Below are 14,339 nucleotides of genomic sequence, written 5' to 3'. Positions count from 1 at the left end.
AGATTACTAAATGACATTTTAACACACTGATCATCAAAATACTGTGTAAACGTTGAAATGTTCCTGACATTAAAAAAAAATATATACATTTAAGACCACCCCAACTTCCCTCCTCCCCCAATCTCAGTCTAGGTACAGCCTATAAACCTTCCATGAGCCTGCAAATCTTCCTATACAATACACCTACTGGTTTTCAAAATTTACAGGAAAAACGTATTTTTCCCCACAATTATTTTAATGTACTCACACTCAGTAGCATGTGAAATTGCCATAGGACAAACAGTGCTAACGGTGCAGTGCTGGCTGTTAGATGCCATAGGTGTTCTGAACAGGGAGACATCAATGTGGGCTCCAGTAGTGAGAGAAGGCTTCATGGAGGAGGTGGGTAGGATTTAGATAGAAAGGAGGGAAGGCATTCCAGGCAGAGGAATAGCATAAGTAAAGACAAGGAGGAGTCATGCTGTTGTCTCAAGGGCAAGGCCGTCATAATCTAACACAATTCTAGTTTCTGCTCCAATCCACCCCCAATTTCTACAACTCTTCAAAGAGCTGAGTGAAACAGGTTTTTCTGGCTCACCTGCAATGCCATTCTTAAGCAAATTCAAGACTGTTTCCATTTAATTGAAATTTATTTTATTCTCAAATAGTCCTAAGAATAAGAGCGATGTTTGTGGCTACTGGTGTCAAAGTACTTTGGTACATTGTGTTCACCACAGCAATTTCACAGAGACCCCAATCCAGTCTCTCCTGTACTTTCTTGACTGCTTGCTGCTCCTCTAGTCTACCCGCAGGTGAAGCAATATGCTTTTATAAACTAAAGTGCTATTTTACTAGCTTAGCAAAATTTAGCTGAGAGCACTAGCAAAGCACAAGATTGTAACAAATTACAGCAAAGAACCAAGAGGTGAGTGGCAAATCTTTTCAATTGAGTTTTAAGAACAAAAAAATAGTCATTGTTTGCAAATGGGAAAGCAACTAAGAAAGGGGAGAAAAAAAACCAAAAAACCAAAAAACTAAGTGGAGGGCTATAGACAAGTGTCCAGCTTAAAGGAAAAGCCCATTGCCCAGGTCCAACTGCCATTTTAAAAGGGAAATTTTATTCCAGGTGATTTCAGGATGCACTAGATATGGATTCATGTATGGCATGTGATGTGAAGGAAAGAAAAGAACTAAAGTGAATTTTCTCAACAAAGTCTACGTATTAAAAGATTTAGTCGTAATTTTTCTTCTTGTTGAACATATCACAACACTAATAATTTACTATATAAAGCACCTTTACATCATTTCTATTAACTGCCTAATTTTTCTTAATAATTAAATGATAGGGGGACATAAATTGAAATGCTTAACAGTAAAGGAAATAGATTTTTGAAAGAAACTTAATTTAAAAAATAGGGATTGTTGTTTAATTCATACAAAACCTATATAATATTAATGCCTTTAGAAATTACTATTAAAATTATTTGCCTCTTGCACAAGATTTAAGTTTCTAAAGGCTGACTCCACTTAGTATTTAGTTAAATGTACTAATGTATATAACTTTAATATATAAAATATATTTTATGCTTTTCTCAAAAAGGTAAGCAAACAGAATTTAGGTCTCTAAAGATCCAACCTTACATATATTTTTCTCCCTTTTTTAAAAAAATATGGCTGGGAGACAGGGAGACCAGTATTTTTTTTTTTACAGTTTAATGTATCACTTTGTAAAACACTCTGGAATATTTTTAATTTACTATGAGTTGTGCTTCTATTAGTTAGATGACGCAATTGTCAATAATATGGTTTTGTCTATTATGTATATACTAGTTGAATTTTGTTCAAATGAATGCTACAAAAATGCAGGTTTTCCTTAAGAACTTCAATTTAACTACTTAGAATAAAATTATTTAAAAATAAACTCACAAAAGTTCTAGAAAACTGTGATTTTTATATAATTAGCAGACTAGGAAAGACGTAACAGCATGATAATGAGGCAGAGACTGAACAGCTAAAACTTTTGTACTTAAAAAAAGAAATTTGCAAAAGTGATAGAACTTTTTCCTCACTTATGAAGCAGTACATTTTACAAACCAGGTTGAAAGTGCAATGTAACGGGGAAATACATGCCTTATCAGAGCTAAACACATAAATTCACGAATGACGTAAGAAAACAATTCACAAAAGAAATACTGAAATGGCAATCAATATAACATACCAACAAAAATGTTAAGCTTCACAAACTAGGTGAAACAGCACAGAGGTTTTCTTTCATTGATCAGACTTTAAAGGGCTTTTTAAAAAATGCTAAGAATATGTTGTTAGCACAGTGTTGGGAAGCAGGTAACTCTCGTGCACCAGTGGTGGGAGTATAAACTGACAGTCTTTCTAGAAGACAGTTCTCTTTAATTCAATAATTCAACAATTCCACCTCTGCCAACTTATACTGATGAGAGAATCAAGATATGTGTGTAAAGATTATTACCAGTACACGGATTACAGTAACAAGAACTCCCAACAAAAGATGTTAAATTCTTTATATCCATACTATATCACCACACCCAAAAAATATATATATATTCATGCTCAAATATACAGACTTCCAAATATGGTCACGAAACGTTTCAAAATAAGACAACAAAACATATAAAAGGATGAGAACAAGATACTTCTGCTTCAAAATGTATAGATTCTGGATGCATATACATGCAAAAAGCATTAAAAGTATTAGTGTTTATCTTGAAGGATGCTAAGATTTTTTGGTATTCTTTTACTAAATACTCTTCTATTTTTTTGATATTCATGAACAGGTTAGCTTAGTAAACATAACCTTAATTTTTTGTTCTTATTAGAGAACAAGTAAAGGTGAGGGACATAGCATAATAGTTATGCAAAGGACTCTCATGCCCGAAGCTTCAGGGTTCCAAATTCAATCCCCTGCACTATCATAAACATAAACCAGAGCTGGGCAGTGCTCTGGTAAAAAATAATAAAATTTTAAAAAAAGATAAATAAGTAAAGCATAAGCCCCTCAAATACATATTACTTTCATGAATTTATCTTTATAGAGTTCCTCTATACAGGAGAATAAATTTCAGAATTGCCTAATCAGACTACCACACTTGCTTATTTAAACTATTACCATTGTAAAATAAAAAATTTTTAAGTTTTCACATTTATTTTTAAAAATTAAAATCTCTAATAATCACTTATAAATATGAATAACTAAGGATCAAATCCACTTGAGAGGCGGTACAATATAGTAGTTATGGTTCTGGGTCCAAATCTCAGTTATACGACATAAAATTCATCCACATCACTTATAAGACTGTCTAGAACATAGTAAGCTCTTAACACTAGCAGCTACTAGCTATTACAATTATTACAAACAGACTGGCAAATCAGTTAAGACCAACATGAAGGGAGATAAAAGGCTTATTAACTCTATTAGTATATTTTGTCTATTAAAAGAGTTCATTTCTCAGAAAGGCTGTATACAGGAGATTTGGTGAGTGTGTCTTCAGAGTTCTATTGGGTTGTGCTCTATTTCAATGAGAAAAGATGTAGTGACTACTCGATAATCTTGGGGAAGACATTGTAAGTCTAAGATTAAACATATTCTTCTCCTTCAATAACGTTCACTTACTCTACTCCTAGACATGTTGTCTGATGTTATTAGCATACTATCAAATTTTTCTTTTCAACATTTGCCTAATAAACTTTTGCCACCCTTTATCTTCAGCATTCCTGCAACAATTTATCTGATGTATTTATTCCTTATTCAGCCTAAGGCTGGATTTGTTTTTAAAATATAATCTGAGTCTCAACTTCTCAAGTACTAAATCCATGTAGATTTAATGTAACTACTTATCTGCTTTGAGTTTATTCCTATGTTACTTTGTCTTAGTATTTTTTTTAATATACTGAATTAAAATAGTTCTTTCCTTTTTTTTTTTTTAAACCAGAGCACTACTTAGCTCTGGCTTACGGTGTGGGACACCTGAGACCTTGGAGCTTCAGATATAAGAGTCTCTGTACTGTCTCCCTCGACCCCAATATTTCATTTTTTAAAAGCTTACATCATTAAAGCTCATGTTTCTTCTAAAAATGAAAATTCTTGTGTTTATCTGCCATTTCTGAATTTGTTTTTGTAAAACTGATATTCTCAAATTAAGAATCAACTTTTTAACTGTATTTAGGCAAATCCCACTGCTGGTTTACAAGCAGACTAATTTCTGATATGGTCTACTAAATTACATCTGTTAAGCTGGGTTTTGTTGTTGTTTGTTTTTAAGCAAACTAAATAACTTGAGTATAAAATAAGGTTTTTAGATTTGAAATTATGACTTCATACACTTTATCCTCTTTTTCTGTCATACTCATACAGACAGACAAATGACCATGAGAATTCCCCACAGCTAGTGATATTGCTTGCATGCAGCATTTCAAAACTTAGGCTGATGATATCAGCACTCCTTAAAACCTTGGTTTGCTTCATGTGCGCATACCTCCCGCCACCTTCTTTACAGTTGGGACAGGTGCATGCTACCCTCCGAAGTCTTTTTCCTTCTTGATGTTGCTGGTCCCCTTCTTCATCTACCACCTGGACTCTTAGATGTGTGAGATCATTGGTATTCAATGTAGAATCACCACTCAGCTGCCACTCTTCAGGATCAGGTTCTTCTTCTTTGATCCGAATATCTAAAGAAAAAAAAACAAAAACAAATACAGATAAGAAGCAGCCCACTGGCCCAAGGAAGTAACCCCACAGCTGAATCTCTCTATGGTAAAGTAAAAACTACAGAGTCAAAAGTTGGTTTTTTTGTGGAGCAGGCATTGTTCCTTGTTGTGGTTTAGTCTTTCAAAACAATTTTATTCTAGAAATCAGAAGTTAAGCCACAATGGGAAGTTAGCATGAGAGCTTGCAAAGGGCCTGGGAGCCAGCGTATAACCATTATGCAAAAGTCTTTCATGCCTGAGGCTCCAAAGTCCCGGGGTTCAATCCCCAGAGCCAAGATAAACCACAGCAGAGCAGTGTTCTGTTTGCTCTCTGGGTCATCTTTCTCTGTCATTAAAAATAAATTAATTTTTAAAAGACTAAGCAAAATAGGCAATTTTTTTTTGATGTGCTGAATCATAAACTGAATTTCAATCTGAAAATTCAATTATAGTTTCAACTAGTCAATAAATCCGATGGCCATTTCAGATTGGAACAAATTCTAATGCTGTAAACAGCTTTTTCATAACCTGCATCAATTATGCCTATCTGTAATACGTAAATACAAGATTGCACCACTCAATTAAAACTCCTTACTAAAGCCTAAGATTTAAAGCCAATTACCAATAAAATATGTACAATAACCACATCATTGTGGTAGAAGTTAAGTATGAGAGAAAGTTTCTATTTTCTCATATATATATATATATATATATACGTGTGTGTGTGTGTGTGTCTGTGTGTGTGTAATTTATTTATTTGGATAGAGACAGAGAGAAATTGAGAAGAGTGGGGAAATAAAGAGGGAGTAAGATAGAGAGACATCTGCAGTAAAGCTTCACCACTGAAGCTTTCCCACTGCAAGTGGGTATCAGAGGCTTGAACTGAACTCAGGACCTTGTACACTATAACATGTGCAACCAACCAGGTATGCCACCACATAGTTTCATTTTCAAAAACATTTTTTATAAACCTTATTAGCAAACAAATTGAACATGCAATGGTGGAAAGTGACTCTAATAAGAAGCTAAATAATTTTCTCAGCACAGTAAAAACACCTTTATTTACACAGGGAGAAATGCAGCATCGTTTTTTTTATTATTATTTTTATTGGGTAGAGACAGAGAAACTGAAAGATGGAAGGATGAAGAGGGAGGGAGGGAGACCTACATCTCGGCTTCACCATTTGTGAAGCTTCCCCCCGCAGGTGGCAACCAGGGGCTTGGGCTCAGGTCTCTGTGCCTGGTGACACGTGTGCTCAATCAGGAAAGTCACCATCTGGCTTGTCCAGCATCATTTATCAGCAAATGAAAACACACTACACAATGAATATAATAATATGACCATCTTTGGTAAAACATAAATTGCAGCAATGTTTAATTTTGATTTATATAAACTAAAAATCTTAATAAAAATTATTGTTTTAGACCAGTAATAATCACTAAAACTTGGGACACAGATTAGTTTTTTTTTTTTTTTTTAAATCAAACTGTCTGGGTTAGGGAGATAGCATAAAGGTTGCAAAAAACCTTGCATGCCTGAGGTACCAAAGGTCCCTACTTCAATCTTCAGAACCATCTTAAGATGGGCAGTGCTCTGGTAAAATAAAGAAATAAAAGAAACTCCCTCAGTTTAAAACTGATCTTAAAATAAAAATGAAGTTAATTTTTTTTAAAAAAATAAGATCAAGAGAGAGACCCAAGGTCTCGTCCTGGTACATACAATGCCAGCTACTAAACTTGGGGCCTCATGTTTGAGAGTTCAATGCCTTTAATCCACAGTGCCTCCTCCCTAGCTTTTATTAGACTAGCTTTTATTAGAATAACCACAACTAAAACTGGAGATAAAATCAGGATGAGAGGGGACTCTGGTCTGGGCTATAGGATAGAGATACTAGTCACAGAAGATGAAAATACTAAAGAGAGAGGAAATACTAGAGAAGAGCAAGGATAGTTAATAAGTAAAGGACAGTTAATGAGTTCAAGGCTCAGAGCCTTGAAATCTGAAAGAAAACATAACTAGATCTACATGTCTGAACTGCAGAAAAAAAGACATTTGTGCTAGAAACTTAAAAGGCAGTGGTATAGGAGTGAGGAGATAGCTCACTTGGGAGGGAGCCTGCTTTGCCACTCACATGACCATGTGGAGGGGGAGTCTTGATGCTGTGGTGTCTTTCCCTCTTTCTCTATGGGGAGAAGTGAACCCAGAGAGGAGACCCCAGTGACAACAACAAAAACAAGCAAACAAACCAAACAGAACTGCAGCAGATGCAGTGACAGAGTACATGCAAAGAAAGAAGTCAGATCACTTAAGGGCTGTTGAGTAGAATAAGATAAAGTGACTTAAGAAAAATGCAAACATTTATGAGTAGGCAGAAGAGGAAAAACCTACAAAGGAACAGAAAGAACAGTAAGAACAAGGGCTACATTAAAGAAAGGAAAGAACGTGTATCCAGAAAGAGAGAATGAGGTAGAAATCGAATACTGCAGCAAAGCCAAGAAAGTGAGCAAGGAGTCGGAAAGTGTTTAAAAGCAAATATAGGTAAGACACAAGTTCAAATCCTAACACTATGCATGCCCAAGTGATGCTCTGGTGTCCTCTCTCCCTCTCTCTAAATAGCTATTTTAAAAGATAAAAAGTAAAACAAATATAAAAACTTATTTCCAGAAAGCTGACTTGAAAGAGCCAGAATAAGGCAGTAGAAGCTAAAGGGGACCAAAGAATTGAAGAAGGGTGCATTTGATTGTTTCTAAACACAGAAAATACTCGGACAGTTTTAAAGGCTTGGGGAAATGGGCCGTAAGAGAGGTAAATATTGAGAACACACAGAAGAGAAGTCACTTAGAAGGCAGGAGGAGATGGCAATGCAGAAGACTTACAAACCGACCTAAGGAAGAACAATCGCCTCTTCGGTAACACATGAGGCATACTCACCTTTTCCACTCAGCTACTATGCGCCATGAACAGCACTAGACCTCAGATACAAAGCACGTGGCTGGCTGAAAATAAGGGGGAATTGGTCCCTATTTTCTCAGTAAGTACATGAAAGCTATTATACATTCCTTCCAGGTACACAATATAAATGAGTATTCACCTCCTTTCGAGTCAGGTATAGTCAATCACCTACATCTTTATGAGAAAACATCTAGGCTTCTGTACAAATATGACAGAGAATTAGTTTTTACAAGGTAATATTGACCCAAGAGTGATGGAATCATGCGTGTGCAAGGCCAAGCGCCAAAAGAGAAAAAATGGATTGAGGTCAGGGAGGTGGCTCAGTAGGTGGAGTAACGAACTTGCGAGCGTGAGGTCCCGGGTTCACTCCTTGCACTGGCGTAAGTCAAAGTGCTGTTCTGGTATGTTTCTGTTTCTGTTTCTCTCTCTCTCTCTCTCTCTCTCTCTCTCTCTCTCTCTCTCACACACACACACACACACACACACACACACACATCTTTAAAAGGAGGCAGAAGTCTAAGGGATGCTGCAGCAGATAGGACACTGGACTCTTAAGCATGAGGTCTCAAGACTGATGCTCTGGTTTTTAAATAATAAATAAATGAATAAGAAAGCAAACAAACTGTACAGCCTTATTTAAAAAAAAATAATGGGTGATGGCATCTAGACTGAAACATGGGGCTGGGTGGCAGTGCACCTGGTTGAGCTCACGTGTTACAATGCACAAGGACCCAGCAGGTTCAAGCCGCTGGGCCCCACCTGCAGGGAGAAAGCTCTGCAAGTGTTAAAGCAGTGCTGCAGGTGTCTCTGTCTCTCTCTCCCTATCACTCTCCCCCTTTCCTCTGGATTTCTGGCTCTGTCTATCCAATAAATAAAGATAATTTTTAAAAAGACATTTTAAAAGCTAAAAGATTAATAACAGAGAACAAAACACTAATTGCTGAGAGGGGACAAAATACAGCTTGACTGAGATTGTGGTGTTATATATAGAACATCCCTGCTCCTACTGCTGATAGTCTTATTCGAAACTACAAAATAGGTTTAACAGATGTATCATGAACAGCGCTAACTACTTACAACCTACTTTTCTTATTCAACCGGAATACACTATGTGCATAAAGACTGTGGCGCATACTAACTGAATACACTTTGTCTGGCCACCACGTTTTCTCCTTGCACCCACCTTCCCTCAGGATTAGAGGCCACTGAGTTGCTCACTCACCAACTTCAACAAGGCCTGTCAGTCCATCCCCAGCCTCTCTCATCTTTCCTTAATCTAATTTCCAGTTTCCAGAAATTTTCTTCCTACATAAAAATCTAACAGCATCACTTTCCCAGTTTAATACTTGTACTAATTAAATCTCTATTTCTTAATCACAGACCTAGTCTAGTAAATCCTAGCACAGTGTCTTTTTGCCAAACTGCATGGCATCTTAAACATCTTAAAAATAAGTCATCAGGGAGCCAGGTGGTGGCACAGTGAGTTAAGTGCAGGTGGCGCAAAGCACAAGGGTGGGCTTAAGGATCCCAGTTTGAGGCCCCAGCTCCCCACCTGCAGAGGGGTTGCATCACAGGCAGTGAAGTGGGTCTGCAGGTGTCTATCTTTCTCTCTCCCTCTCTGTCTTCCCCTCCTCTCCTGATTTCTCTCCGTCCTATCCAACAACAACGACAGCAATAGCAGTAACAACAGCAATAAACAAGGGCAACAAAAAGGAAAAAAAAATTAAAAAGTTTAAAAAAAAAAAAGAGAGAGAGAGGGCGGGGGTAGATAACATAATGGTTATGCAAAGAGACTCTCATGCCTGAGGCTCCAAAGTCCCAGGTTCAATCCCCCACACCACCATAAACAAAGGTGAGCACTGCTCTGGTAAGAAAAAATAATAAGGGGCCGGGTGGTGGTGCACCTGGTTGAGTGCACATGTTGCAGTGCACAAGGACCCAGGTTAGAGCACCCAGTCCCCACCTGCAGGGGCAAAGCTTCAAGAGTGGTGAAGCAGGGCCGCAGGTGTCTCTGCATCTCTCTCCCTCTCTATCTCCCCTTCTTCATTTCTGGCTGTTTCTATCCAAAAAATAAAGATTAAAATAAATTTTTAAAAAATAATGATAAATAAGTCACTGCAAGGTGGTTGAGTCTACTTTACATCTTCCTCAACATCTTAGTGTAAATGACAGAAAAGTAATTTCTTTACTCTCTCCTCATTTTTCCCTCCTCTCTCCATTTCTCTCTGTCCTATCCACAACAACGACAGCAATGATAAACAAGGGCAACAAAAGGGAAAAAATAGCCTCCAGGAGTAGTAGATTTGTAGTGCAGGCACCGAGCCCCAGCAATAACCTTGGAGGGAAAAAAAATAATAATAATGAAACCTGACAATTTATACTTAATAGGAAATTAATGTCACAAGCATAACCTTAGAAGAGATACACATACTCTGTGTACAGACAGGCCCTCCGTGCCCTCCTCCCCATCCTGCTACTACTCTACTGATTTTAACTCAAAATAATGAGAGGACTAGAAGATAGCTCACGGGGGTGGGGTGGTAGTGTGCGTCAAGCCTTGGCACCACAAAGAGTGCCACAGTGCTAGGAGAAAGAAGCTCTAGTCCTATGGTTGTCCTTTCCTCCCTCTCTATCGAAAAGTACAAGGAATGAAAAGGTCAGCCTGGAAATGATCCAAATTACATGTTTGAGGTCCCGGGGCTGCCAAAAAACAAACGAAAACTACTGTATGATGACTACCTACATTTAAAAGGATTGCTGGATATACAAGAAATGGTGCATGCTGCTGATATTAAATTCTGCCATCTGGGTGACAGTTTTCCCTATGTATTTTGTAAAAACTCAACAAATTATTCACATATAATTTACAAATTTTATGTATGTACAAATTTCTATCATTATAGAGATTCTAAATAAAAATGTAAGTAATCTCTGAGATTACTTAGAAACTTTGTTAAAAAAAAATCAACCAACTACTTTACTACATTTTCATCTCATTCAACAAACCCCCTTCTCTACTTCCTAGTAAAAATTTAAAAGCAAAAATAGACACAGTCTCTTGAGTGTGCTCTAAAAATTAAGTCCATACTTTATGAAACCCGAGGTGGTTATGGAGGGGGAGACTGCTGGAAGGTGAGATAACTAACAATGATCATGTACGGTTGTGAAGTTACACCCCTGGAAAGTTACAATACTTTAAAACTTGTTAAACCACAAGAAAAAAAAATGGTTCTATGGTTCTAAGAGTTTAGTTCATGCCCTTATCAAGTCTACTTTTTTGTTGAGAGAAAACAACAAACAGGCAAGCAAGTAAACACGCAGTGTTTCAAGTGGTGATTAAGTGTTGTGGGAGAAAGACAGGTAAAGAGGAACAGGAAACAGGATGACCCCTCAGTTCCTGACTTCTTTACATGAACAAGAAAGCCACTTGCCATTTTAAAGATTATTCAGTTAAAACCAGAAGATACAAATTCATGTAAGCCAAGCACACACAACCAGCACCATGCACTAGCTTGTTAAAAGCATGCAAAAAGGAGGAGCAAGAGGGCATGCGCATCCTATGTAACACAAGGCACAAATGGCACTTGTAAGTGCAGTGGGAGTTAAGCATTAATAACTCGGGGTGTGTCTAGACTTCTAGTAAAAAAAAAATTAACAGTAGAAATTGCTAAGTCCTCCTGGTAATTGTTTAGCAATAGAGTTAATAGAACACTTAAGATAAAATGTCAACTGGTTTATCATTCTGGAGCACGCATACTTTATTTAAATAACTAATAGGTAAATACGATTTACAGTACTGTTGATCAAATGAGACATTCTCCTTTATCAATAGCATATCATTAGGATTGTGTTGTTCTTATCAAAGGCTTTCACATTTTCTGTACTCAACTTTTCAAGCACTGATGAAATTACTTCATTTGATTCTAAAAGTTTATTTTATTTACATTTTCCCTTTAATCAGCTTCACCTGCCGTAAAAATCATTTAAGGAAGGATAAATCTGCAAGATGGCATATATTATTTTAATTAGATTTTTACATTCATAACTACTTAGATTCCTATGGATAATTTCAGAGCTACCAAGGACTTTTACCCCAGTTTTTCTCTCAAGAGGATATTTCTAAACTGTAGGCAAAGATTTCTAAAAAAATTCAGTTCACTATATCAATCAAGCATTAACACCCATATGGATAGTTATAAAGCGCAATTTTCTTCCTTTACCAAATATAACTTCATATATGCTTGTCCGTATATCCCACCTACACAGTAGTTTCACATGAGGCAGAGAGAAGAAGAGATAGACAAGTCAATGCATCACTCTGGAACACGCAAAGCAAGCCAACTGGAAACATAGGTGCGCAAGTTCAATGCTCAACCAGCTGAGCTATTCGGATCACACCTATGGCAAAGCAGGTGCACTAAAAATGCATTAGTATATTCTTAACACACTTTTATCTACTGGACAGAAATAGAAATTGAGAGGGGGAGGTGAAGAGGGAGAGAAACAGGCACACCTGCAGCAACTGCTTGTGAAGCTACCCCACTGTAGGTGGGGGGGGCTGGAGGTTTGAACCTGGATCCATGGACATTGTAGCACGTGGCTCAAACAGATGTGCCACTTCCTGAGGGGTCAATACATTTTCAAATGACACACAAATGGCTGGCAAAATGGCTCAACTTAACAGAGTGCTGAACTCGCATGCCTGAGGAAGCCAGTTTGACCCCTGGGTTATTAAGACAGAGACAAAGCACGTTTTATCCCAGTGACAGATTTTTAAAAGGTAAGATGTTGACATGTACTTTATGCTCTGGTCATATTTTGATTTGCATCAAGAACAATGTTCTATGTCCCACTTTAAATGCTTTAAGTATTTAATAGCTTTAAATTACCCAGTTTAGATAGAAATATGTGGCTCCAGATCAACTGGGTCTAAAAATCCATTCTATTCTAGGATGTTTGGTTCCAGTAAGGATTTGAATAACTTTAGTAATCTGTTCAAAAGGCTTCTCAGGTTTATGTCTTACTAATCAAAGCTGAAAGTCAGCTGCTTCTTCCAAATGTACAAATCCGCCGTATTTCCTGACTCTACTGCTCCTCATGCCTACTTGCAAACCAGTAAATAAATCGTTTTCTAGAGCATTTCTTTCTAATATCATGTCAAATGAAGCTAATAGCAACTAAAATAGTCTTCTTTCAATCTCATTCTCTTCCCCCCAATATATGCCTGATTCAAAAAGCAAATTAAATAATAAAGTGATAAAATACTACAGCTCACTGGATAAAATATTACTCTAGGGAGTCGGGCGGTAGCACAGCAGGGTAAGTGCACTTGGCGAGAACATGAGGATCCCTGTTTGAGCCCTGGCTCCCCACCTGCAGGGGAGTCGCTTCACAGGCGATGAATTAGGTCTGCAGGTGTCTGTCTTTCTCTCCCCCTGTCTTCCCCTCCTCTCTCCATTTCTCTCTGTCTTATCAATAACAACAATAACTACAACAATAATAAAAAAAAAGGCAACAAAAGGAAAAATAAATATTAAAAAATTTAGGACAGGGGTAGATAGCACAATGGTTATGCAAACAGACTCTTATGCCTGAGGCTTTGTCAGGTCCCAGGTTCAATCCCCCGCACCACCATAAGCCAGAGCTGAGCAGTGCTCTGGTAAAAAAATAAATAAAAATAAAAAATATATTAACTCGAGAGTAGAGCAGTGGCGCAGCAGGTTAAGCGCACGTGGCGCAAAGCACAAGGAACAGCATAAGGATCCCGGTTCAAACCTCCAGCTCCCCACCTGCTGGGGAGTTGCTTCACAAGCGGTGAAGTAGGTCTGCAGGTATCTGTCTTTCTCTCCCCCTCTCTGTCTTCCCCTCCTCTCTCCATTTCTCTCTGTTCTATCCAACAACAACATCAATAACCACAACAATGTTACACAACAAGGGCAACAAAAGGGAAAATAAATAAATATTTTTTAAAATCTTTAAAAAAATATATTAACTCATCAGCAGATCACAACCTAATCAACGCAACAATTGCCACCTCAACATGCTTCAGCTCAGACTGTGTCCAGAGATTTCAGGTGTGGAATGACAACGCTTCAGCTTCATTACTTGGGTGAGACCTTTCCTTTCATAGCATTCTCTAATTCCATCTCAGGTGGATCACTTTCTAACAAAGTCCCAAAACCTAGATATACACCAGCTTCTGTGAGAGAGAGCGTATGTTCACACGTATCCACAAACTACTGCAAAATATATAACTGAAAGCAGAAGTACAATAGAGTTTGCAGTGAGTACCCCCCTAACACTTCCTCTCCACTATTCCAACCTTTGGGTCCATGATTGCTCAACAATTTGTTTGGCTTCGTATGTTAACTCTCTTTTCAGCCACCAGGTTCCAGATGCCATCAGGATGCCGGCCAGGCTTCCCTGGACTGAAGACCCCACCAATGTGTCCTGGAGCTCCGCTTCCCCAGAGACCCACCCTACTAGGGAAAGAGAGAGGCAGACTGGGAGTATGGACTGACCAGTCAACGCCCATGTTCAGTGGGGAAGCAATTACAGAAGCCAGACCTTCCACCTTCTGCAACCCACAATGACCCTGGGTCCATGCTCCCAGAGGGATAGAGAATGGGAAAGCTATCATGGGAGGGGGTGGGATATGGAAATTGGGTGGTGGGAATTGTGTGGAATT

The 14,339-nt window shown here is 37.9% G+C and overlaps 1 protein-coding gene across 7 annotated transcripts in view; it reads right to left on the bottom strand.

The window, feature by feature from the left end:
- Positions 1 to 14,339, bottom strand: part of SP3 (Sp3 transcription factor) — a 44,739-nt gene that overhangs the window by 4,622 nt on the left and 25,778 nt on the right. For all 7 annotated transcript variants that reach the window (XM_060177695.1, XM_060177697.1, XM_060177701.1 and 4 more), the window contains one exon: positions 4,488 to 4,680. In XM_060177695.1, the coding sequence (XP_060033678.1) occupies positions 4,488 to 4,680 (193 nt within the window). The remainder of the gene's footprint in view (positions 1 to 4,487; positions 4,681 to 14,339) is intronic.

Source organism: Erinaceus europaeus, chromosome 18, assembly GCF_950295315.1.
Source record: "Erinaceus europaeus chromosome 18, mEriEur2.1, whole genome shotgun sequence".
Classification (NCBI taxonomy): Eukaryota; Metazoa; Chordata; class Mammalia; order Eulipotyphla; family Erinaceidae; genus Erinaceus; species Erinaceus europaeus.
This window is presented reverse-complemented; position numbering and strand designations above follow the sequence as displayed.